Source organism: Hemicordylus capensis, chromosome 2 (assembly GCF_027244095.1).
Source record: "Hemicordylus capensis ecotype Gifberg chromosome 2, rHemCap1.1.pri, whole genome shotgun sequence".
In the NCBI taxonomy this organism is placed as follows: Eukaryota; Metazoa; Chordata; class Lepidosauria; order Squamata; family Cordylidae; genus Hemicordylus; species Hemicordylus capensis.
In genome coordinates this window covers 398,074,658-398,101,420 of record NC_069658.1, presented here as the reverse complement: position 1 = coordinate 398,101,420, position 26,763 = coordinate 398,074,658, and the positions used below count along the sequence as shown (strand labels likewise).

The 26,763-nt window shown below is 45.8% G+C and overlaps 1 protein-coding gene across 6 annotated transcripts in view; it reads right to left on the bottom strand.

The window, feature by feature from the left end:
* Positions 1-477: 477 nt before the first annotated feature.
* Positions 478-26,763, bottom strand: part of NME1 (NME/NM23 nucleoside diphosphate kinase 1) — a 29,766-nt gene continuing 3,480 nt past the window's right edge. Inside the window, exons 1-5 of one of the 6 annotated variants that reach the window (XM_053290980.1) lie at positions 11,656-11,761; positions 9,973-10,105; positions 9,413-9,514; positions 7,110-7,222; positions 478-1,429 (exon numbers count right to left, since the gene is read on the bottom strand). In XM_053290980.1, the coding sequence (XP_053146955.1) occupies positions 1,318-1,429; positions 7,110-7,222; positions 9,413-9,514; positions 9,973-10,101 (456 nt within the window). In that variant the 5' untranslated portion in view covers positions 10,102-10,105; positions 11,656-11,761 and the 3' untranslated portion in view covers positions 478-1,317. Of the gene's footprint in view, positions 1,430-7,109; positions 7,223-9,412; positions 9,515-9,972; positions 10,106-10,826; positions 11,131-11,246; positions 11,384-11,413; positions 11,601-11,655; positions 11,762-26,763 lie in introns of those variants that run through there. The other 5 variants (XM_053290979.1, XM_053290976.1, XM_053290977.1 and 2 more) reach the window with 5 other exon arrangements.

Genomic DNA, 26,763 nt, shown 5'->3' with positions numbered 1-26,763 from the left:
GTCTCCAGAGGCAAAGCAAAAGCTGAAGTTTGTCAGTTCATGGTTAGCACAAACCATAGTATGCAAACCCATTTTAAACCAACATTTTGGTTTTCTGACTGATTGCAGACCATGGTTTGTCAATTCAGACATCACACCAAGCAGCTTCCTTTACCATAATTTGGTGTGTTTGTGTGTCTTGTTTTAGAGTTCCAAGTAATCCAGAGAAAGAAGCATGCATGTAGAGGTAGTAAAGAAACTGGACAGCTCAGCTGGATGAAGAAGCAACTCTATAATTGCTTCATCTATAATGCCCTCTTTTCCATTATCAAACAGAAATGATAGAAATAAGTGACAGGAGGCTGAGCTTACAGAACAGCCCTCACATAATCTCCTTTTCTCATAAAAGCACATTTCATAAGCAGCCGTACTAATCCTGCCTAAAATGGCACAAGTGAGCAATAATAGGGTTGGGAAGGAGAGATAACAAGCGTATAATGACCATCTGTATAAAGCTTTATTTTCGGAGTGAAATTGTAACCCATGCATATTGATTGGGAATGAAAACAAAGTTGAACTTTGCCAATATTTGCTACAGTTTTTTTCATCAATGCAAAGACTGATGCTGCATTTAAATTATTTCATAGTTCAGTGGTGTACACAGCAACACCTGTGTCTTAGTATCTTAAGATGAAAGTCAGCAAAACAGCCACTGTACTGATCCATTTTAGATAATATGTTCTTTATGCAAATCACTCATAACACATTCTGTAGCCAAGAACATAGTTTGCATACAGGAGATTTCCATCTTTTAAACAGACACAGATTTAACCTAAAATATTGGATTGAGCCCATTTAATACAGTCCATTTAAGATAATAAAATGAAGTTTGTGCACCTGAGCAACTGATGAATAGGTGCTCAGCAGCAAAAATTATGCTTTTCTTTCACACCATTCACCTTAAGACATTTTCAAACTGGAATTATAATGCATTGCAATAAATAACATATTTTCTTCTGTCACAAAACAAACACCTGATTAAATTTATACTTCAATACACAAGAAATATTTTCACAGATGTACATGAAAGTGCACTGGGAGGGGGGAACCCTAGAGCAGGGTTTTTTAACTCTGGGGCCCCAGATGTTGTTGGACTACAACTCCCAGAATCCCCAGCCACAAAGGCCATGTCTGGGGATTCTGGGAGTTGTAGTCCAACAACATCTGGGGGCCCAAGGTTAAGAAACCCTGCCCTAGAGGATAGTGGAGGTAGGAATGGTTTCCAGATCAGCAGTCAGTGGAACAAGGGATAAGGAAGTGACATACACTAGTATTTACTCAGATCCATGGCTCCTCACAGCTTGTGTAGTCAACCAATTCTTCAGGAGTGAACCATAGGTTAATTTCAGTCTCAGCATTTTCTACAGAATCACTGCCATGAATGATATTCCTAAAGGGGAAAAAAGGGGACTTAGACTTTGTTATGGTAAACAGAAGTGAAAGGCTATGGGGTAAAATAATAGTTACTTTTCTGTTCTTTTTTTGATTACAGTACAAGAAAACTATAAAGATTTTCACGTGAGCAGCCCTACCCAGGCTTGCACAGCCCTACCAGGGTAGGTCTGCTCATGTGAAGCACTGGGATCAGGGCTGATCCCAGCACTGCTCCTCCAGGTAGCCCAGGTTTCCCCCTCTCCCCGGGCCTTTACTGAAGTAGGAGGGTGTGCGTGCCCTCTCTTACCTCAGTCCCTGGTCGTGTGGTAGCACAGATTGCTGGCAGCCCTGTTCAGTCTACCAGCAGCCCTGAACTACCATAGAGGCTGGGGGAAGGAGCGCCCTAGCCTCTAGCATGCCTTCAGTGCACCACACATGCAGTGTGCTGCATTGTGGAGGCTGGGCATTCTTCCCCCAGCCTCTCTGTTGCCACGCTACTCACCACAGCTGCGCTCTTTTGTGAGCCCGGCTGTTCACAAAAGGCTTATGTGAACAGCCTTATAGGTGGGGCGACAGTGGTGAGTGTTTGGGGGAAGGCAGGAGCAATACTGCCTTCTTCCTGGCCACAGGAAAAGAGATTGTGTGTACAACCTCTATTTCTTCCTTCATTTTAATATTTATTTATTTATTAAAATTTTCTTAAATGCAACCTCTTCCAAAGACTCTAGGCACATAGCCCTACAAAGATGAATATATGTATGAAGATACATTTTTTAAAAAGCTGATTGATGCACCCGTACAGGTCTCTGTGTTTTGATAATTGCTCATTAGGACAAATAATCTGTAACAGATACAAAAAAGTTAAACACATAATCATTCAGAACAACCACAAAGCAAACCAGTTTCACACAAAAAACAAGCAATACAGACATACACATTACTTATTCATAACTTCAGTTTTATTCTAAAGTCCATAAAATTGCACAACAGGGACCTATATTTTGTGTATTTACTTGAGATTTTAAATATACAGTTAATTTAATAATTCTGAGAATCTCCCACAGTACATTAACTGCAGGTATTAGTTGAGTTCTCCAATATCTAGTGAATATTAATTGTGCTGTAACCAGATAATTTAAGACAATACCATACAATTCAAATGTAACTACTTCTGGAACATTATTAGGATGGATCCTTTGGTATTTTTACCTTTAGAAAAATTGACATCATATGAGTAAGATTACTGAAATTCTTGCCTGCATGCATTGCCGCCACATATGGAGAAAGTCTGCATTTTCCTTCCCACAAAACCAACAGTTACCGTTACCAGACTTACATGTGTTTAAAGTTTTACAAGTGTTATATGTCAGGCTAGGAGAGGTCTATCAATGGCTACTAGTCTGAGGGCTACAGGCCACCTCCAGCCTCAAAGGCCGGATGCCTCTGAGTACCAGTTGCAGAGGAGTAGCAGCAGGAGAGAGGGCATGCCCTCAACTCCTGCCTGTAGGCTTCCAGCGGCATCTGGTGGGCCACTGTGTGAAACAGGATGCTGAACTAGATGGGCCTTGGGCCTGATCCAGCAGGGCTATTCTTATTTCATCAAGTGGCCATCTTGATACAATTTTCCCTGAAGGTTAAACTAACTGTAAACTGAGAGCCTTCTCTAAACAAAAAGGGCCAAACTTCAGCTAGTATTGTTTGACAGAAATCATTCTCCCACTTCATGTAAACCTTAAGCACAGCTGCACAACTTCAGCCCTCCTGCATTTGTTGGACTACAACTCCATCATATTTTTTGGCCATGTGGCTAGGGATGATGGGAGTTGTAGTCCAAAAACAGCTGGAGGACTGAAGTTGTGCAGCTCTGCTTTAAAGTAATTCCTTTCAATATCTATTAATAGCTGATGTATTTTGGAGAAAGAGTTCATTATTCATTACCACATTTTTATATTTTCAGATGGTAAGAGCTCTTGCCAAATTATATCATCTAAAGCAGTGGTTCCCAACTAGAGGCCATCCATATGTTGCTGAACTACACTCCCATCAACCCCAGGCACAATAAATTGTAGCGGGCTGATGGGAGTTGTAATTCAGCAACGTCTGGAGGCCTCCAGGTCGGGAACCACTGATCTAGAGTGTTAAATGTAGGGATGTGCACGAACCGAGGTTCGACGCTACTGCAGGGTGGCAGCGAGCAGGATCTTTTAAAAGGAGAGCAGGTCCTTACCTGCTCTCTGCCACCCAGTGCAGCTTCCTGCAAGAGCTGTGCGTGGTGCTGGCATGCACATGGCATCTGTGCATGTGCATACATGCATGCAACCCCTGCTAACCTGGCAAAGAGGCACCTTTTAACGTGGTGTTTCTCTTTATTTAGCGGGGGAGAGTAACTGGCCCTATCAACCCCCAGCACAGTACCTCCAATGACTGTTGCTGGTGTCTATCTTATGTTTCTTTTTAGATTGTGAGCCCTTTGGGGACAGGGATCCATCGTATTTATTTGTTATTTCTCTGTGTAAACTGCCCTGAGCCATTTTTGGAAGGACGGAATAGAAATTGAATTATTAATAATAAAATAGAAGAAGAAGAAGAACATATAGTCACAGAATATAGGCTGTTACCAGTAAAGTTCCTTTTTGTTTTCACCATCAGCCAATTACAAAAAGCAAATCTACTGGAACAGCCTATATTCTGTGATGAGATCTGTAATAACAGCAACAGCATTGATAATAAAATTCAGCCATCCCAGGTCCTTGGGAAGGACTCGATGTCTGGATAAAACAAACCAGTCAATAACACCTGTCTGACTGTGTAAACAAGAAATAATAACAATACACCATTTGTGTGGTCAGCAACACCATGCTGACCACACAAATGGTGTCCACACATGCATGGGCGCCATGTGTGCCAGCGTTGCATGCAGGTTCTTAGGAGGCGCACTACCGCAGTAGGAAACTGCATTGTGTGGCAGAGAACGGGTAAGGACCTGACCTCCTTTTTAAAGATCCCACTTGCTGTTGGCAGTGCCAAACCTGTGCATGAAACTTGGTTCGTGTACAATCCTAGTTGAATGAAATTTCGTATCCAAATATACTGAAAAATAGGAAACTCCTCTTCAGAAATTGTATTTAACTCTTGAAAGGAAATTAAAGCATTTTCAAAGTAGTCGGTACACCTACAAGTACCTTGTTTCACCTACAGATTAAAGTTATGCTATTGGCCATTCAAACTAGGGATGGACAGAAGCGTGTTCAGCGCTTCCTTTTTCAAGCACCGAACCAACTCGAACGCCAGCATTCAAGGCAGCTTGACAGGCAGAGAGGGGTACCTTTTAAGATGCAGGTAAGGAGCTCCTTACCTGCTCACCCCTCTCCCCCCACTTTTCCTCTGCTGGCACTCATTTTAGAAACAGCCATGCAGGGCTACTTCCTGCAGCCCCATGCAGCAACAGCACACACACATGACATTGCTGAACGCGCATGCACCCTAGCCATGTGCATGCTGACGCCACGTGGGGCTACAGGAAGAAGCAATGAGGTCCCATGCAGTTATTTCTAAAATGAGTGCCAGTGAGCGGGGAAGTGGCGGGGCGGAAGTGAGCAAGTAAGGAGCTCCTTATCTGCATCGTAAGGGTACCCCTCTCCACCCCCAAGGGAGTGCACAAACAGCTCATGCACATCCCTAATTCAAACTTTAAAGTATGTGTCTCAAAGGTCCGAGGTCAGAGACAAGAATCTATTTGTTTTCATTCACACCCATCTAGGACATAATGTTTCTATTCCCGTTTGCCATATTCAAGTTATGAAACCCAATACGAACCACAATCTGCAATTGTACATTACTACACAAGGTTATGACAATTTGGAAGAAAGGGAGGGAACATCACACAATTTATTCCTGAGAAAGAAACACTGAGATGCTCCAACAGTACTCCAGTTTTTGAATAGAATAGCCTCCTCCACCCCCACCTCAGTTATGGCTCTCTGAGGCCATCACATGCAGTATCTTAATGGATCCAGAAATCACAAGCAGCTACTAGCAACAGTTAAGTGCTGAGGCAATGCAAGTAATTTGGGATGTGCACAAATCACGACTTGAACAGTGATTCACAGCACATCCCGCGCACCTTTAAATCCGGCGGAGGTCCATACCTGCTTCTCCGCCACCTGTCGCCACCCTGTTTTGGCAGCACTCCCCTCAGCTATCACCACAAGCCAATGGTGCTTCCCCCAGCTGTCCTCACACGATGCCGACACACACGTGGCCTCTGAGCATGTGTGATGGCCATTTCCGTGGTCACTATGGTTGTGCATGCAAGGGCAGCTGGGGGAAGAGCCACCGGCGCATGATGCTAGCTGGAGGGAACGCCACCGAAACAAGTTGTGACAAGCAAGAGAGAAGCCATTATGGACCTGCTCTCCTCCCTTTTAAAGGTGTGGGAGATGTGCTTCGAATCACTGTTCAAATCAGTACTCATGCACATCCCTCCAAGAAACATAACAAGATAAAGAAAGTCAGATTCCTTTGGTCTGTTGCAATTTGAACAAAAGAAAAAGTTCTGCTGGTTCAGACCAAGATCCATCCAGTCCAGCTTTGTGTTTCTCATGGTGAACAAACAGCTGCTACCAAGTAGCCCACAAAACAGGACATGAAAGCCCTAGGCCTGTCACTCAGGATGCTCCCAAAGCAATTGATGTTAACAGTCTGCAGGCCACATACTGAAAAATAATGGTTATGGGCCGGTTCAAATTATACTACCCAGCACATATGAAGAAAGAGGGGCTGCACCCAGGCACAGTTGCCAGGTATTATTAAACAATTATTGCATAAACAAATATTTGCAGTATGTCTTTAGTGGCCATTTAGATGAACAGCTCCCACAAACGATCAAGAGATGTACCAGGAGGCGGTTGGGATGTGCGTGGAGCATGTTCCAGTGGGCACACTATCGGTGCAACCCCTCTTTCTTCACATATACTGGGCCAATATTATTTTAACTTTCCTTCTGAGAAGCATCAACAACTCAGTCCTTGTATATTCCTTTACACGCCAGGTGTCTGAATGTTATAAAAAACATTTCTTATTTATGTATTTGACACATTTCTATACTGCCCCATATGCACATCTCTGGGCAGTGAACAGTCTAAAAAACACTTAAAACATTAACACAATTTAAAATATAGATAAAAGCTCAAAAACTTAAAATTTCAAAACTAGTAAATTAAAAGCCGGATTAAACAGGTATATTTTCAAATGTTGCTTACAAATATCCAGAGAAGGGGAGGCTCTAATTTGGTGAGGAAGCACGTTCCAAAATCCTGGGGCAACTTTAGAAAAAGCCCAGTTTTGAGTTGCTACCAACTGAGTGGTGGCAATTGCAACTGGACCTCCCCTGATTAACTTAATAGGCAGCGGGGTTCATGAAGAAGGTGGTGTTCTCTTAAATACTAGTATAGACCCAGGCTGTTCAGAGCTTTATAGGTAATAACCAACACTTTGTATTTCGCCCAGAAACTTATAGGCAGCCAGTATAGTTCTTTCAAAATGAGTATAATATGATCTCTTCAGGTAGCTCTAACTAATATGAAATATTAGATCCATATCATATAGATATAATATTTATATTCACTTGCTTAAAGTTACATACAGCCAAAACCAGTCAGCAATTTAATTATATAGGAGGACATTTTAGAACAAACCTGCCAACTTGCACACAGAAGTCTCCACGAATTGTGCCAGGCTTGGAATCTGCAGGATTAGTTTCTCCCAGCATCACTCTACCAGTCTTAACTACATTAAGGCCTTCCCATACCTTTAGCAACAAAAAAAATGGAGATTAAAGTGAGTTAGAGTAATGTGTGCAAATTACAGACAATGGCCAAGGTCCAACATAGCATTATGTAGGCTTAAGCTTATTTATTTTGATAGGACATGCACACATTACTGCACTGTATTATGGATAGTTTATCAAGCAACAAATGTGTAAGCACAGATCATATGGGCATATGAAACTACCTTGTCAGACCATTGGTTCATCTAATTCAGTACAATCTATACTGACTAGGATCTGCATTCCCTGGTCTCATCCTATATAATAAAACCCTAAGGTACCTGCGTCCGTGTCTCTTGCAGGTGTTCTGCGCATACGTAGCACGCGCAGACGCAGCAACGGAAACTACACACACAACTGCATGCGTGCGTAGTTACCGTCTCTGCATCGTAGGTCCGCGTAGCAACCCGTTACACCTGAGGCAAACCTGCGTCCGTGTCTCTTGCAGGTGTTCTGCGCATGCGTGGCGCGCGGACGCACCAACGGAAACTACGCACACAACTGCATGCGTGCGTAGTTACCGTCTCTGCGTCGTACGTCCGCGTAGCAACCCGTTAAACCTGAGGCAACAAGCACAAGGAGGTCCACGTCCCTTGCCCTTGAAGAAAGACTGTTCTCTACACAACTCTTCTAGCGCCCATTAATGTAACGGGCTTAATGTCTAGTATTAGGGTATTTTTCAAGTCTACTAATTTGTTGCACCAGATCCAAGTATCTTCAAGAAAGCTCTTCTGTTTTAGGAAGTGTTATGAAACGTTTTGTCCAAGGTTCATTTGCAATTCTTTATTCAGCTTACCAGGGCCTCTGCAGCTAGCAATTCTGTGTGCAGTTCCACAAGCACCATGGACAGATACACCATTGGATAATGCTGGTGACATCATTAATAACAAGCCACACAATCTCATCCTTGCCATTTCACTTTGGTGACCTTTTAAAAATTGCCCCTATCTGACCCTACTATCTGTCTATATACAGTAATACATGAAGGTCTTACGTGGCAAGCCCTGCCCCCGCTGCAGCCACAACCAATGAAAATGCAGAGGTGGGGCTTTCACATACAATCAGGCGGGCCCACGGAAGGAGCTTTCACTGCCATCATGGCCGCCAAAGCCCCATTGTCTCCTGTCCTCTCCACCGCCATGGAGTGGCTTAAGGCAGGGCTGGGGGCTGAAACGGCCGGAAGGTGGGTAGGAAGGAGGTTTTTCTGCCTCTGCTGCCATCCCAAATGGCAGGGTGTGGCTGGGGTGGGGGAAGGCAGTACAAGGAGCCGAATGCAGGGGGAGAGATTGGGAGAATGAGGAGGAGGGAGGGCTGAGGAGGAGGTGGCACTGCAGCAACAAGTAAGAAAGAAGAGACACTGAGCAGCACCCTCTGTCACCCTGCCAAGTCTCTTCACGAGGAGGACGGCCGAGGAGTGCACCGAGGGGGAGGTTTCGCCACCTCCACTGCCATCCATGATGGTAGGGGGCAGCTTAAGATGAGGGGAGGGGGGTAAGGCAAGGCAGGGAGCCTGATTGTCCAGGGAGGGGTGAGAGACAGAACTAGGGCGTAGGGCCAGCTAGTTCCATTTTATTTGAAGTAAGTTTGTTCTCCCTCTCTAAGACTAAAGTGCAGATTGTCCACTATCCAACATTTGTGGGCAGAATGTGTACACTTTTCTCTCTGGATCTCAGGCATTTTATTGGTTTATTTCTATATTTATTCTTTAACATCTGAGCCTCAAGACACATTAGCCAACATCCAGACTAACATCACACAGGCAGAAGAAAGTTTTCTGCCATGCAATGGGGAAGGGCAATTATTGTCTATCTCCATTCCCTCTCCAACCCTCTGTGCCTCCTGAAAGTATGTCCCTGAGGGTTGTGGAATTCAGGGACATATTTTCTAGAGGCAGTGATGACTGGTGTGTGTGTGTGGAGGGGGAGAGGCCAACAATTTACCCTGCCCCCTTGCATGATGGAAAACTCCTCTTCTGTCAGCAACATTAATCTGGTTATCAGCCACCATATTCTCTTAGCTTTCTCCACAACCACAAGAATTCATCTTTTTTTTTAAAGTGTCTAAATCTTAAGGATGCTAAAAGAACTTATAGGTGAAGTGTGGTCCAGAGTACGTTTCTCCCATTAAATGTCCATGACATACAATTCACTTCTTAATTTGCTGAAGACTTACCATAGCTACAACAGGTCCCGAGTGCATATATTTAACCAAACCAGCATAGAATGGCCTGTCTTTCAGGTCAATGTAGTGTTCTCTCAAAAGATCTTCAGAAGCCTGCAGGAACAAATGCTTAGCATAAGAACTTAAGAGCATCTTATGTCACATAAGATTAGCCACAGGAGTAATATTAATCCTTACATTGCATGCTTTCTTTATAAATACTGTCTCAGCACTATGTTAGTGGGCCACTTTACTTGGCTAGTACAAATGTGAAATATTATTTATTTCAGTTTGTTTAACAAGATATTTTTCACTCAAGTTCATTCAGTGCTGAAACAGTTTTTACATCTCTAGGAATAGTCGTAGCATTAAGTTTAAAATATACCTCTGAGGACACACCTTTCAGACTAAGGATATCCGCTTACTAAAATTAGGGTACTCAGGATGGCTTTATCTTCTATTAGATATTGGAGAGACTCCAAAAATATCCCGTTATCTTGTAAAAGAACTGATACATCTACCGATTTACCTCCAGCACCTTGACAGAAGTATTATGGAAGAAGAAAACTTACATGCATGAATTTCATGGCCACCAGTTTGAATCCCTTCTGTTCAAATCGTTTGATAATTTCTCCCACCAAGCCCCGCTGTACTCCATCAGGCTTGATGGCAATGAAGGTTCTTTCACCAATAGAAGCCATCGTCCTACCAGGCAGAAAAGCAAACAGAGAGAGTAGAATCCAGAAGCAAATCCAATGACAACAGAAGTCTAAATGGTATAAACACCAGCTGTCATAACACCATGCAGTAGAGAGATAACCCATCTAAATTAATCAGGCTTAAAGAACAGTGTACACTGTAAACACAATGTTCACATTACATCAAAACAAGCATAGCAGCAAACACACAAAAAAATACTAAGTGGCTGGCAAAATATACAGTCATTTGGAAGTATGAAGAAGATAGAAATTTAGTCAAATTAAGATTACAGAGCTCAGCTTTTCAAGCTGCACAGTAATGGAGATGTAACACACACAAAAGCAAAACCCCTTGATAGGTCCCTTTTGATAGCTGATATTTTAATACAACAGATTCTTGTGACACGGCACTTAATCAATCAATCAAAAGTCATTGCCTCGAAACATTTTTCAGACGAAAACTACTAATTGCAATTGTTCAACTTGAAACATGTTACTTCCACTTCATTTCCCACATAGTACAGAATCACCAGATATGGTATGGGACCCAACGTTTGAATGTGGCTTAATATTGCATTTGATACATGTTCACAGTTCACAGACCAGACCAAACCAATCTCCCATCCTGTTTCTAAACCAAAGTACTTGGAACATCCTATTGCTCTGATTGGAACCTTTCCCCAAGTGTGCATTAGAGAAGCCATCAGTAATTCTTCGTTATAACCTACATGCAGATTAATCCCAACAGTTATTCGTTTATTTAATTATTTCCCATCCTTCTGTTTCCTCATAAACTCAAGGCAGCATACATGGGCTCTAAATCTGCTTCGCCTCAGGCCATGCCCTGCTGGGACCCATCGCTTCTTCTTGTGCCATTTGAGTTTCCAAACTCAAGTATTCTGTCAAGCGCTTTCGCCGAAGTCTATAACGCACTCATTCGGTACCCTTTCGTTTCAAACAGCAACGCCCTCCGGCAGCTCGACCATCATATCGCCTCTGCCTGCCCGGAGGGTGCACAAATGCCGAGGCGCTTTCCGCTTTCCAGCCGCCCTTTCTCGCTTATCGCTGCTCCACGCAGCCCTATGATGCCCTCCGTCCTCGACGGGTTCTCCTCCAGGAGCACATCCCTGCATTCACCCCCACAATACCTCGCGAATCCCTTCCCTGGCTTGGTGCTTCCTCAGCCGCGCTGCCCAACTTCTCCAAGCAGCCCCCGCGGCGTCTCTAGAGATCCCTTAAGCTTAAAGCGTCCTCCGGCGGCTCCACACTTCCCTCTCGCCCCGGCGCCTGCCTGTGGAGGTGCGCGCGCGCCTACCTGCCTGGCGGCTGCTGCTGAGCTGCTTCTGCTGGTGCGGGCGGCTGGGGCAACACTGTGGCTACAGCAGCCCCCAGCCTGGCTACAGCCCAACCTCACCGCAGGGCTTTCTCCGACGAGAGGCACGCCCCCCTGGTCTCCACCTCCGTGCCCATTAGCTGCCCCCTCTTCGTCGATATTTTATTGGCAAAGCCGAGCCAGCCTCCTGGTGGCTGCCCTCTGCTGTCTGCTTCCAGCCCTACCTGGCATGCTTCTCTATAGCCCGTCAGGTTGCCCAATACTCCATGGAAAATACCCTAACCAGGGATTCTCAACGTTGGGTCCCCAGACGTTATTGTACTTCAACTCCCATAATGCCCAACCAAAGGCCACTGGGGCTGGGGGATTATGGGAGTTGAAGTCCAATAACATTTAGGGACCCAACTTTGAGAATCCCTGCCCTAACCAATAACATTTGGGGACCCAACTTTGAGAATCCCTGCCCTAACCAATAACATTTGGGGACCCAACTTTGAGAATCCCTGCCCTAACCAATAACGGCTCTTTCTATGTGTGTTTGTCCCCGCTTCTTCTGTAGCATTTAGGAACATAGGAAATGGCCTTATACTAAGCCAGACCCTTGCTCCATCTGGCTCAGTATTGCCTACACTGACTGGCAGCAGCTCTCCAATGTAGGACTCGGAGTCTTTCCCAGGGATTGAACCCAGGATGATCTGCATGCAGACATATACTCTACCACTGAACATAAGAACAGCCCTGCTGGATCAGGCCCAAGGCCCATCTAGTCCAGCATCCTGTTTCGCACAGTGGCCCACCAGATGCCGCTGGAAGCCACAGACAGGAGTTGAGGGTGTGCCCTCTCTCCTGCCGTTACTCCCCTGCAACTGGTACTCAGAGGCATCCTGCTTCTGAGGCTGGAGGTGGCCTATAGCCCTCAGATTAGTAGCCATTGATAGACCTCTCCTCCATGAAGTCATCCAAACCCCTCTTAAAGCCATCCAGGTTGTTGGCTGTCACCACGTCCACTGAGCTGGGGTAGACCTGGAACCTTCTTTCCTCAGTGCATATTGCATGCAAAACTCCCAGGACCAACTAATTCCCGGGGTTCTTTTCTCAAAACAGGATATTTCCCCACCAACAAATAGCTGTGGGTTTTCCCAACACAGTTTAGCTTAGTTATTTGTTTGGACTGCAGCCAACCAACTAACAAGAACAGTCCCCTGCCATATTTACCTGAACAGGACAACTCTTAATTTAAGACGACCCCTGATTTTTAACATCAAATAACTTGGGAGAAAAACTAGTCTTTGATTCAGGTAAACTGAGTTTAGACTTGCCTTCCACTTGGTGTCTGCTGAAATCTCCTGGGCTATAAAAACTAACAATGCAGTTTATAAATATTTTTTAAAATGTCTTTAAAATTGCAACCTTCCTTTTCTCCTGCAGGAGCCAGCGTGGTGTAGTGGTTAGAGTGCTGGACTAGGACCGGGGAGACCCCAGTTCAAATCCCCATTCAGCCATGATACTAGCCGGGTGACTCTGGGGCAGTCACTTCTCTCTCAGCCTAACCTACTTCACAGGGTTGTTGTGAGGAGAAACTTAAATATGTAGTACACTGCTCTGGGCTCCTTGGAGGAAGAGCAGGATATTTATTTATTATATTTATTATAAATAATAAATAAATAAATAAATAAATAATCTAACAACATCAAAACAAAGCTATCATCATTACAATGATCATGTAACAGCTGCAATACAGTAGAAATAGATCTCCAGCAGCATTCAATTTTCAAGATGTTAACATCAAGCAGCATTAAAAAGCCTCCTCGGGGCAGGCCTGTCTGATCCCCACAGGGAGAGCATTCCAAAAAGTCACCATCACCTCTGATAAGGCCCTGCTCCTTGTTGGAGCTTTCTGCACTTCAGATGGTTCAGGCACCCAAAGCAGAGTGTCTGATGCAAATGGGGAGGCTCACACAGGAAAAGGCAGCCCTTCAAGTGCCCACTTCCTAGGCTGCTGGGGGCTCTAATGGTTAAAACCAACACTTGAAACTGAGCTCAGAAATGGCTAGGAAGCTGGTGCAGCTTGAATGGGAGCTCCCACTGTGCACACCCGGCTAATAGTTGTGCACCCACGTTTTGCACGGAGTGCTTTTTAAGGGTGGCTGGCCTTGCATAAAGGCAGGTTTCAGTGATCTAATCTGGAAGTTTAGTACCAGCTTATAAAAGAGACTAGTAATTTTTAGCCCGTTGTAATAACGGGCGCTAGCCTTAAGGGGAAAAGAGATTTATTTACGGCCCCACCCCCCGAGTGCGGCCGCAAGCGGGCCCAGTCCTTTCCTGTTCGGCCGCGGCGGCTACCGCCACCTCTTGCTGAGGCCGCAGCCGCCATCGGGACTAGTCGCCCCGCCACCGCCTCACCCGCACTCTCGCCGGCGTCGCGGCCGCCGCCATCGGGGCCAGTCGCCCCGTCGCGGCCACTGCTACCTTTGGCCGAGGCCGCGGCTCCGCCGCCACCTCGGCCGCACTCTCCTACTGCCGTTGGCAGTGGCCGCTTCTCCTCAGCCCACCGCTTCTGTTCCTCCCGGCCCTCTCGCCGTAACGCCGGCGGCCGCCATCAAAGCCAGTTGCTCCGCCGCGGCCACTGCCTGATCCAACATGGCCGCCCGTCTCTGGGCGGCCGTATCTTTTTTGCCCGATCTGGGCATGCGCTCCGCGCATGCCCAGAACAGGTGAAAAAGACACGGGCAGCACGGCCGCACGCCCAAGGCTTTTATGGTAGAGGATTCTCACAACTTAGGGTAGTTGTGGGACTTCTGGAAGTACATGTTGCTGCTGCCTGTAGTGGGACACTAGCTGGCGCTCTCCCCTCCCCACAGCAACTTATCCTCTCTCATACAGTCTTGTGGCCATAGCATTATACATCACAAGTATGACCAACAGTACCATCCCTGTGGTTATAAACTCAACTGCAGACTGATCAGCCTTTGACCTATCTTCCAATGACCATCCAGACTCACTGGGACCCTTTGCCTCCAAATTCTTGGACTGCGCTGCTGCTTACTCTTGCTGCCTGGACTTTCTTTCCTCCAATTTCACTATTGACCCTTTCCATTCCAGATTCTGCCTCCTGTACTCTGCTATGCCTGCCCTCACAAAAATCACCACTGATCTCCTCACTGCCAAATCAAACAGTCTCTAGTCTGTTCTCATCCTTCTTGTCCTCTTTATTGTCTATGCAGTGATTACTTGCTCAATTCCCATCATGCTTTAGGGGTCTTTGAGAACCCCAAACAGTTCTCTTCCTACCTGTCTAATAATTCTATCAAGGTATCCACAGGGGGAAGTAGTTCTGCCTCTTTCCATCTGCCCTCTGCAGGTTCCTCCTCAGGGCTCCATTCTTGACCCCTTACTCTTCTTTCTCTACAACCTGTCCCTGGGTGACCTCATCAAATTTCATGGTTTTTAGTACCATCTGATCTGTATAACTGAAGATACTTGGTTCTGTCTTTCCATCCCAGAACTTTCTCCCTCTATTCAATCCCACATCCCTAACTGCCTGCAACACATCCGCTTGGATGCTTCATTGTAGTCTCAAGATCAATATTTCCATAACCAAACTCCCCAAGCCTCCCTCTCCTTGAACTCTTGTTATCCATTGAATTACAATATCATCATCTACTCTGTTGAGGAGGCCCAAAGCCTTGGCTTTATTGTTGACATCTCCCTTTCCTTTATTTCCTATTGTCAAATCATGCTGCTGCTCCCTTTACAATATTGCAAGAATACAAGCATTCCTTTCTGCCTCCTCAGCAAATATTCAAGTCTGTGCCTTGGTAATATCTCACCTTGACTTCTGCAACCATCATTCATGCACTTGGCTTGATCCCCTCACCTCCATCAAGCCCACTGCTCCTAAAACCATTCACCTCCAGCAGGAAGTGATTCAAAGACACTCATGCTGTTCCAGACTGACCACCCTCTGCCTTCTGCAATGGCAGGGAGGGCAGTATAAGTGTGTATGGGTGGGAGGGAGAGATGAGCAGTGGTAGCTGGTGCATACGCTGCTGCGGGGTGAGGCTAGGGGGTGGGCCAGGTGAGGCAGCTGGAGGTGGTGAGCCAGTGTAGGCAGATGGCAGGCAATCTGTTGCCCTCTGGCAACCTCTTGCCTGAAGCAGCAACTTCACCTGCCCTCAACAGTATGCAAAACATCATAACTACCTTACCGATACATTTTCCTAACATATCCTTGTTTGTTTGTTTGTTTGTTTGTTTATGAATATGTATACCCTGCTCCTCCAGTACACTACTACTTGGGGTGACTCACAACATCAACAAAACAGATACAATGTAAAATAAACAATTAATAAATAAAAAGTTAAAAAAAAACAGGCTAAAACCACATTTCAATTACCATTTTTTAAAAGTTTCAAGTTAAAACAAAATACATGGTTTCCATTTATTAAATATATGGACTCAGCAAAGACAACACATAGGAAATTCTTGTGTCTTAGTTCAGTCTTTATTTGTAATTTGAAAGGAGGGAATTTGCTTTCAAATTACAAAACTAATCTTTCAACTAATCTTGGAACCATCTACAGTATAATCTATAATGTAAAGAAGTTTTGGTTCTTGAGTGTTTGTAAATTTGTTTGGGTGTTTTTTTTGTGTGTAAAATTTACTTTTCAATAAATGTTCTTGATTTAAAATCTTCAATAAGGAACATTTAAAAAGTAATCCTAACATTACAAAACATGATTAAATGGCCTGTCATTCTAGATCACTGGTTCCCGATCTGTGGGCCTCCAGATGTTGATGAACTACAACTCCCATCATCCTCAGTTACAATGTACTATAGCTGGGGATGATGGGAGTTGTAGTTCAGCAACATCTGGAGGCCCACAGGTTTGGAATCACTCCTCTAGAATCAGGGATCCTCAACGTTGGGCCCCCAGATGTTCTTGGACTTCAACTCCCATAATCCCCAGCCAAAGGCCACTGGGCCTGGGAATTATGGGAGTTGAAGTCCAAGAACATCTGGGGGCCCAATGTTGAGGATCCCTGCCTAGATGACTAAAATTGGGGAGTCCATTTCAAAGTGCTTTAATGATCTCTTGGGAATCTCTCATTTCAATTAATCCCATTTATACTAGTCACAATGTATGTTTCTCCCACTTTTAGTCACCGCAACCATTCCAAATTGTGCAGGAACGGCATTCTTCCCTTTCATGCTCTATACTGGTACACCCCATCTTGCAACTATATTTGAATCCAATCCAGTCCTTGAGAGTCCTTTTAACCCTCCCCACCAACACTTCCTTCAGCATGGATGGTTTATCAGTTTCTTTTTAGCCTACTTTCGAGTAGGCTTATGAGATCACCCGGCATTCCATGTGTCCATGAGTCCGTGTGTATATCCCCCACTATGAACTTTGCAATGCCTGGACCAATATGAACCAAATTGGGTACAGTTGTAGGGACACATAGGGGCACCTCAATGGCATAGTTTGCAATGATGTCATCTACCTCAATTCAAGATGGCAGGTGCGTAAACATTTGAAGCACAAGTGAACCATGGTTTGTAATGATGTCAACCACCCTGATTCAAGATGGTGGATGCATAAACCTCTGAGGCACAAGTGGGATAACCTGTGAACTGCTTAACCGATTTGAACCAAATTTGCTACAGCTGTGTGGACATATAGGGATGCCCCACTGGTGTTGTCTGTGATGACATCATCCACCCCAATCCAAGATGGCGGACATGTGAATGTTTGAGGTGCAAGTGCATTAATTTGAGGACTGTCTAACCGATTTGAACCAAATTTGGTACAGTTGTAGTGAGTGACACACAGGGACACCTCAGTGGTGTAGTTTTTAATGATGTCATCCATCCTGATCCAAGACGGTGGACACGTGAACATTTGAGGTGCAAGAGACCTAACTTGTAGACCTCAATTTGAACCAAATTTAGTCCTGTTGTAGAGACAGTGAAAGGAAAGTAGGCAGATTAGTTCTTACTAGAGCAACTTGTTTCTTTTCTGGTTCCTAATGTAGAGTTAGTATAGTTCTGAATATCAGAGGGTAGCCATCAGCCTTATGCCCTGCTAGTGAAAGGTCTGGCTGTTGTTGAAAGCAGCATGATGAATTAGATGAGCCTTAGTCTGATCCAGCAAAGCAATTCTGTTGTATAACTTTGTTAAATCATAGCACATTAATTAGCAGCTATGCATTCTAATGAGCAGTTACACAACCCACAGTTTATTTATCTAAATTAGCTCAATTGGTCTAAATGATTCAGTCAAGCTGCTCTGGAGGAAGGTGCTGACTGAGAAAGACCTCTGCTTAAAGCTCTGGAAAGCTGCTGGTGGTTCCAAATGTTGAGATGGATCAATGGTCTGACTCAGTATATGGCTTGATATACTCCTTAATAGAAGGAGTCTACTCACTCTGTATAGAGAGGACAGAAAGCCTATTATGTCCTATTAATCTGTCTAAGACTTGAAACCAGTTCATGTCCCCAGTGTCTCGGGCACACCTGATGCCTTCAAAAGCTTGCACTCAAATGAAAAATACTCTGGATTGCTTTTCTGTTGGATGTCTGTGCCCTAGCTTCCCTTGCTGCCTTTAAGAAGCAAGTATAGACCTTGCTGTTCAGGCCTTTGCCCCTTAGGGATAAGGGTTTTTGCTTCCTCTCATTGCTTTGTCTCCCCGTTTAATGTACTATTGATGATTTAAGTGTGATTTAAAGGTTTTTATTGTATTTATTTTATCATAAACTGATTTGGAATAATGTATGGAAGGCAATATATAATTTTAACTATGAACAAAGGAGTAAAGGTCCCACAGACAAAGGCTTAGCTGGTAAACTTGTGCCTCGACTATATACCATTTCAGATTGCAGTTGAGAGTACATGCTCCTCCATACAAAGAATTGTCTGAAGCTACATTCTCTTATAAATTTTAAAAAGCAACAAGTCACTGATCATAGAAAACTAAATGTCAGGGTGAAGATTAGGTGAGAATGCAAGATCAAAACAAGGTACAAATAAAACTGATGAGCTGAGCCTCTAAATAAGTTTATTTTTTTGTGGTCCACATTCTTGCTTCACTAACAGTTAAACCCTACACATTTTTACCTGGAAGCAAGTCCTACTGAGTTCAACAGGGATAATTCCCAGGTAAACGTGAATAGGATTGGGCTGTAAGAATCCCTTTTAAAATATTACCTTTTAGGTATATGCCTATATCCAACACACACACTTTGCAGAGGGCGAACTGAGGGTGTCTACTTGTCTGAAGTTGTCTGAAGTCAGACTACTTGTCTGAAGTTAAGGAATCTATGGAGTCAAGGAACTTAATCACAAAAATAAAGGGCTCTCTTCTAATTCAAGCACTCACAAGCCCCGCGCTGCTGAAACTGGAAAGGGGAAATTCCTGAGGTGTGCATGCTCCTGATTTCCTGAAATTTTTGGCAATATCGGGCTGGCACCACACCAACTGGACATTTAACAGAGATTCAAATCTAGGATTTGATCAAGGCTGTTGAGCTCCATTACATGTTGGGTTAGCATAGTGCCAAACCAGCATAACCAAAAATGTTCAGGTTCTTATGATTCTGCCTTAGGAATGTCCCCTTTCCTGTTTCACTGGCATTGTCAGGCTCATGAGAACCTGCCTGAAGTGGGACCTGAACCCAGGTTTCACATAGGCCACAAGGCAATACTAGTTTGCTATGTATTTCTCATGAACATTAATCTCATAGAAATAAAGTGGACTGTCCCTTATATGGGATTTTTGAGAGTTGTTGTTTTACTATCTCACGTACATTTAATTTCTTGCTGCACTCCAGACTAAATGCTCACCATAAATCTAATTATAAAATTGACATGGCTAATGATATTGATAAAGCACGTTGAGGTTTAGTGAAGAAGCAAAGAGACTGATTTTTGGCTTTACATCTCCTTCATTATTTTGCCACAATCATGTCTAGAGAACAGAAATTTCTCTAGAAATTTCGCTCATGGGTGGAGAGTGTAACTGTGATTCAAACAATAGAAAATGGAGCAGACAAATACCCTAATTATAACACCAGTAATGCTAATGCTAATATATCCTCTCTAATAAAATGCTTGGTGTCCGTCCGTGGATGGACACCAAGCGTGTGTTTGTGCCTGCCTGGCATGTTCTGGGCATGCGCGCAGCGCATGCCCAGAACAGAGCAATGGAGGCACGACCGCCAGCACCAGCGGACATCTTGGGCGGCCAGAAACGGCCGCCCAGAAGAAGCTGGGTGTGCGGCGGAGGGGAGCACTGGCCGAGGTGGCGGCAGAGCCGCCACCTCAGCCATTAGCTGCAGCGCGGCCAAGACAACAATGAGACGGCCAGAGGCGGCCGCCCCGAATACACTGGGAGCAATGGCAGTGGGGGAAAATCAAAAAGAAGGACGGGGAAGCTGGGCAACGAGGGCAGAGTTAAAGGGGCAGGTCCTTCTCTTCGCTCACGCTCTGCCAACCCTAAAGGGATGAGAAGGGAAAGCTCCGCTTACCTTCGACTTCCCCGCACCCCCCCAACTGAACAAGGGCCAATATGGCCCAGAAAAATGCCTCCATGGTGGCGGCCGCCAACCGCCCTCCCAGGAGCCCGATCCCGCCTTCCCCGCTCCCCCACACATGAACAAGGGCCAACATGGCCCAGGAAAATGCCTCCGCGGCCGCCGCCGCCAACCGCCCACCCAGCTGCCCGAGACCTCCTTACCCAAAGAAGAACCAACCCAGATGAGCGAGGAAAAAGGAGCTCATGAAAAGAGCTCCTCTCTCGGCAAGGGGGAGGGGTGGAGGGGGGAGGGCAAGATGGACTGGGGCAGGGAAGAGGGCAATAGGGAGTGGGGGGAGGGGGAGGGCAAGAGGGAGTGGGGCAGGGAGGAGGGGGGAGGGCCAAGAGGGAGTGGGGCAGGGGGGAGGGGCAAGAGGGAGGGGGGAGGGCAGGAGGGAGTGGGGCAAGAGGGAGTGGGTCAGGGGGGAGGGGGGAGGGCAAGAGGGAGTGGGGCAGGAGGAGGGGAAAGGGCAGGAGGGGGAAGGGAAGGGCAAGAGGGAGTTAGGCAGGGGGAGGGGGAAGGGAAGGGCAAGAGGGAGTGGGGTGGCAGAAGGGACTGGGGCAGGAGGCTGACAGGAAGGGGAGGGTGAGAGCGGGGTGGGAGGGGGAGGGAGAGGGAGAGAGTGGGGTGGAAGGGGGAGGAAGAGAGGCCAGAGTGTGGGGCAGGAGGGAGGGTGGGACAGGAGAGAGAAGGGAACAGCGAAGCAAGAGGGGGAGGGGGAGGGGCAAGAGGGAGTGGGGGGAGGGGGAGGGCGAGGGAGTGGGGCAGGGGGAAGGGCAAAAAGAAATAGGGCAGGGGGAAGGGGCAAGAGGGAGTGGGGTGGGAGGCAGGAGAAGAGAGACAAAAGTGTGGGGCAGAGGGGAGGGAGGGAGAGTGGGGCACTACTCTCAGAAAAGGAGCCCCACTCTCGGCCAGAGGAGGCGGCCTACTAGCGCCCGTTATTATAACGGGCTTAAAAATACTAGTATATTATAATAATTAATGCAGATTCCACTAATACTCTTCTTCCTGTTATTGTGGTGGAACAGGACAAATCTGCATTTATATTCCACCCAGTTAAACTCTCCAAAATGTCCTTTAAAAAAAAATTGGTTGCCCAAGCTCTTAATTTTTCCTTTAGCATGTTTGAATGCTATTTGCTTTCCCCGTTCAGCATAGCATAGCATAGCATAGCATAGCATAGCATAGCATAGCATAGCATAGCATAGCATAGCATATACTACTCTTTTCTTATGATCTTTATTTACACCTCAGTCTTTTGCCATTCAACTTTTAATCCACTCATTGGCTTTTCAACCTTTGGTCTCCCCCTCCCCCTCCTGTGGATGCCCTTGATCCTTTTATCCTCTAACACCCTAGCTGACTGTGATCCTGGACACACTAGCGCTAACAGAAATTCAGTGTGGCTGAGCCTGCTAACACAAGCCACGGTACTGTCTGTATTTCTAGCATCTGTATTCCCCATTCATGTGGAATTCAGGAGCTAGGAGTGACATGTAAGAAGCCAAAGAAACATGTAGAGGGAAGTACTCCACCTCCTCCCCAGGCAAAAGAAGTGAGATCCCATGGTCTGCCAGCGTTTGAACTCCAACTCAGATTCGTCATAAGAATGAATAGGAAGGAGCCTTCTTTTCTCCAATCAGATCAAAGATCCATCTTCAATGGTTAACTAAGCAATGGCTCTCTTAATGTCCAAGCCTGCTGTGTTATAATTATTTTAATGGATGAATTAGGTAGTAGAAAACTAGAGAAAAGGCCATATGGTGGTCTATTTGGAAGGGGGGAATTCTTTCACACTACTTATGGAGAAAGACACTTCTTCAATCATTTCATTACAAACCTACTGGAATCATATTTTGAAGGCAATCTTCCTTAATGCAATTAATTGCTATTTCCTCCTGCTTGAAAGCCAGCTGCTTCTTATTCTGTTTCTGCAGGCAAAAGTGGATTAGGGTGTGACCTGTCCCTGCTGGGTGGAATAAGACTGCAGTCAGATCTCTTTGAGCGGAAGTCTCAGGCTTGGATCATTTTGTACACAAGCCTATGCTATGCCATTGAGCTACAACTCCACAAAGGACCCCTTCAGTATGGGTCTATATATGGCTGGGATACCTGGGTTCAGTGATGTAGTCGCAAATTCAGAAGGGCAGGCACTGCCCATTAAAGTCCCCATAGCCACATCCCATGGCCATGCCCATCCCACTGGCCACACTGCAATTATTTATTTTATCCCAATGGCCACACCACAATTATTTATTATTTAGATTGATGCATTTATTTGGGAGGTTCTGTTTCAAGCAGTCAAGGATCATGTAGACTCCAGGGAATGTACTAGGATGAATCAGTGCATTTCAGTGGGCATTCCACCATTCACTTTAGGATGTCCTGACACTAGTCCACCATAGAACTTGCACGCTGACAGTCCCAGGTTCAATCCCTGGCAGAATCTCCAGGAAGGGCTGGGAAAGACTCCTGCCTGAAACCATGGAGAGGTTTCAGGCAGGAGTCTGTGAAACCTGCTGTCAGTCAGTGTAGGCAATACTGAGCTAGATGGACCAAGGCTTGGACGCAGTATAAGGCAGCAGCCTATGTCCCTAAGACAGGAAGAATGGAAATAAATGGGTAGAAAGTTAAAGGCCTTGCGTCCCTGAGGAGACCTTGGAGAGGAAAACGTATTGTGACTGCATCCCTGCTGCACTACACCACTTCCTGGGTTTCATGCATAGGGCCAGGGGCAGGGAAAGTGAAAGGCTAGTCTTGAAGACTACAAAAGCTTAATTTTTGTGGTTCTCTTCTGACTGTATGCTTAGAGAGCTGCTCTGTGGAGTGGGAAGCCTGGGTTTTATTCCTGCTGCCAGGGGCGTAGCTATAATTGAGCGAAAGGGTTCAAAGAACACGGGCCCCCAGCTCCTGAGGGCCCTCCAGCTCCATCCCTTCTTATTTTCTTCATTATCTCCCTCACTCTGGGGGGCCGCCAGAGAGAGGGATGAATACGGGCCCCCACTCCCCTAGCTACGCCCCTGCCTGCTGCCTTTATTTTCCACATCTAAAATGATTGCTGTGGTCAGGACATCCAAGAGGGAGACATTTCCATCTCCTTGAGGTGGGAGGACCCCTGGTGATCTTACTGAGATTTGCATTTATTGGCTTAGAAATATTAACCTTGGGGGTCACGATGCTCATCTCAGATACAAGGAGAGCATAACAAGCACAGCTGGAGAAGAATTCAACTCCTCCCTCCTCCCATGACCTAAACCTCCTCCCTCTCACCCATGTGTAATCTTCCAAGTTCCTTCCCTCCTACTAACCTACCTGGCCATTACCTCCACTAGTGGTGATTTTTAGCAGGAGATTTCTCCTCCCCTCTAGCACTTAGTATGTTGCTGTGCAGCACACCAGCTGTATGGAGATCTGGGAATACCACGTCGGGAATACCACGTCCAGTGTGCTGCATCATTTGTAAGGAGTGTTAAAGAACACCATATACTCCAGTTCTCCTGTTGGGGTGGGTGAAAACTCCTGGTGCTGCCAATGCAGCCAGATGGAAGGAGACTTGGGCAGATGGGAGGGGAGGATTCGGAGGCTCGCCAGAAAGGTTGGGACTGGACCCTATTGTACTCCAAGTAACACCATGGGGCATTAAAGGTCTAGTTTAGCTAGTAATTGGGCTTGTATAAACCAATATATTTTCTGAGTTGGCAAGAAGTTTCCCCATCACCACTTAAACCTCCGACTCTTGTTTCTGATTGCACCTCTCTATCCTTATGGAGCTACCAACCAGCTCAAACCTCCTCCCGTGACCTTGCTATTGTCGTGTATGGCTCCAGTCCCACAGCCTTGCAAGGTGCTGGTTTCCCTCATACAGACACCAGTGCAAACGTGTCACATTCAGTACTATTAACATTGTCCATGTGGAAGAACTGACCTCCCAGAAAAACTGGGAAGCCTCTTAACTCCTGGGCTATGAGAACTTTGGGGTGTGTGTGTGGGGGGGGGGGATGGAGTGCTGTCTATTCCTGGGAGTGTGCCTTATCACTGTATATGTGGACTGGGTTCTGTGATGTCATCACGGTATCCACTGTCGTTGCACATTGACTAGGGTCTTCTCTGCAAGGATAATGTGGGGGTGTATCAGCCAACGATAGTGATTAGTAGGCGATAACAATCTCAACGATGCTGTGAGGATGGCTGCCAATGTCACAACAGCAGCTGTTGTTTCTAAAGATACACCACTTTTTCTCGTGACCATAAACTGGGTAGGACAAGCGTCCTACCCAGCTTAAGGTGCTGTGTGCATGTCAATTTTTTAAAATTGTATGAGTAAAAACCTAGGTAGCTGGAGGGGGAAGTGTTTGTGTGGAACCCTCATTCTGGGTAGGCCAGTATAGGATCCATATAGAGATCCTCACTAGCACCTGTATGCAGCTGTTTCACAAGATAGGAGGAAAAGCCATCCTACCTAGTACAATGCTCCTACACAATCACTTTTCCCTCCTCCTACCTAGGTTTTTTCTTGCACATGATCAAAAACTCAGCGCACGCACAGCTCCTGAAGCAAGGTAGGACACTTGTCCCATCGAACCAGCCTATAGTTCAGATTTCTATTTTGCTGCTGGAAGCGCATAACACTAAAATCCTGTCCAGGTGTTCTTGTAATTGTATACTGTGTATGGTTACAGCACCAATTGAAGCCCCACCCTTGCACCACTATGAGTTCAGTGTTGGTGCCAGAAGAGAGATCCCACCCCCAGCCCCATAATTAGGAACACTCAAAGCTTGAAGAAGGCAATTTGCTGATATGTGTTGAGCACAGAGACAATAATTTTGTAACAAATTCCACACATCATTTTCAGCTTTTTGAAGTCAATTTCCTTTCTCTGTTGCTGCTGGTTTGGGTGCTACTGTCATCTCTTCCATTTTTTGCATGGCCCAGGGAACTGTGATCCCTTGATCCTGAACCTTCACCTATTGCCATTGCATGGGTAGTCCAAAATCTATACAGTAGAGGAGAAATTACAGTAAAGGCAGGTTCAAACAACCCACTGCAAATAAATAGAAGGGAACCAGGGGTTCCTGGGGAGCATGCATTCTTAGTGCAAGCCGCAGTTTAAGTTCATCTGACACCACCATGTTGGGCAGAGAAGAATGTTGGATTCCCACCGTTCCCCAGCATTTGCCTGAAGTTCTCCAGCCACCTTCAACTCTTGGTTACAGAAGTCAGGGGAACATTGGGTGGCAGTAGAAACCTGACATTCTCTGTCCAACATTTCCAAGTTCAGGCAACGCAGAAACAACCAGAACTAGCTGCTTGCGCTGGGAGCACACACTTTCCGGGAACCTCTGGCTCCCTCCTGCTTAATAAGCAGGTTGTCTGAACCCACCCTAATTGTTTAAATGGAAACACTTTCCATTTCACTATAATATGACATCTGAGCATTTATTAAATGAACTTCTTAAATTTGACGTTATAACTCATTTTTGTCTTAAGTAGGGATGTGTCAGAACTAATTTGGCCCAAACCAGTATGCCGCAACCGGGGCAGTTCGAGCGGTTCAATCCCAAACTGGACTGCCCTTCAGAAAAGGGGGCTAGTCCAAGATTGAAGCAAACTGGTTCGGCAGTTCGAGGGCAGTGAGGGTGGCACAGGAGGGGGCTGGCAAGCAAGGCACCTTTAAGAGTAAATTAGATGGTCTTTACCAGTGGTACTGCTGCTCCCTCCAGGCAGCTTCCAAATGCAGTGGCGGCACTGCCCCCAGCAGCCCACACGGCTATGGCACTCACCTAGCCTCTGTGCTAGGGAAGTGCGGACCAGTCCGGCAGTCCGGATGTTCGGTCTGGAGGTTTGGGATTGAACCGAACCCACACCCCGCTTCTGTCCGGACCAGAACTGAACCTCTGGACACTTAGCGATTTTTAAATTTGTTATTTTAAAATAAATTTAAAGTACCTTTAGCCCCTGCGGGGGTGGGGTCCGTGAGGGTTCCCCTTTCCCCCGCCGGCCTCTGAAGTCACTGCTGTGGCCTGGGAAATTGATCATTTTTGGCCCGTTCAGGCCTCTGTAGTGTGTGGCGGTGGCCATTCTGGCCACAGCCGCACATGCATAAATGATGCCTGTGAGCCCTGGCATGACCCAGGGCCTCACAGAGGTCATTTAATGGCCACCGCACATTGAAGCTTCCTGGAGTGTCTGTGCCGCTGGTAAAGACTATCTAATTTACTGTTAAAGGTGCCTCTTTTGCTGTCCCCCTGGCACCTCCCTCACTGGTCCTCGAATGAGTTCAAGCTGGTTTGACCGATCTGACTGGCCCAGTCTGTCAGTGCAACCAAACCTGTTCGCAGACCCTGGTTCAGTCCGAATTCAGAGCGAACTGTGAAAATTGGTCCATGCACACCCCTAGTTCTAAGGTCAACTTTAGTTTCACCCTGTGTGTCTAGGCCTATAACAATACTGGGTAAAAAAGAGTAAAATATTTGGGAAATACAGCAAAAATACTTTCTTAAACATCTGTAGCTTCTGTATAGTTACATCATGTAGTATTGAGAATTAAACATTAACAAATAATAATAATAATAATAATGATGACCAGGACTTCACATTGTCTGGGGTTTTCGGCGTAGAACACGTCTAGTGTTCTTCTTTGAATGGTTTTCTCGCACAGCCTCGTGCCTGTTGACCTGCATCTGAGGCCCTGTAGATTCTTCTGCATATTATCATCCTTTTGGAGTTTTATTCCAATTAAATGAGCCTTGACTG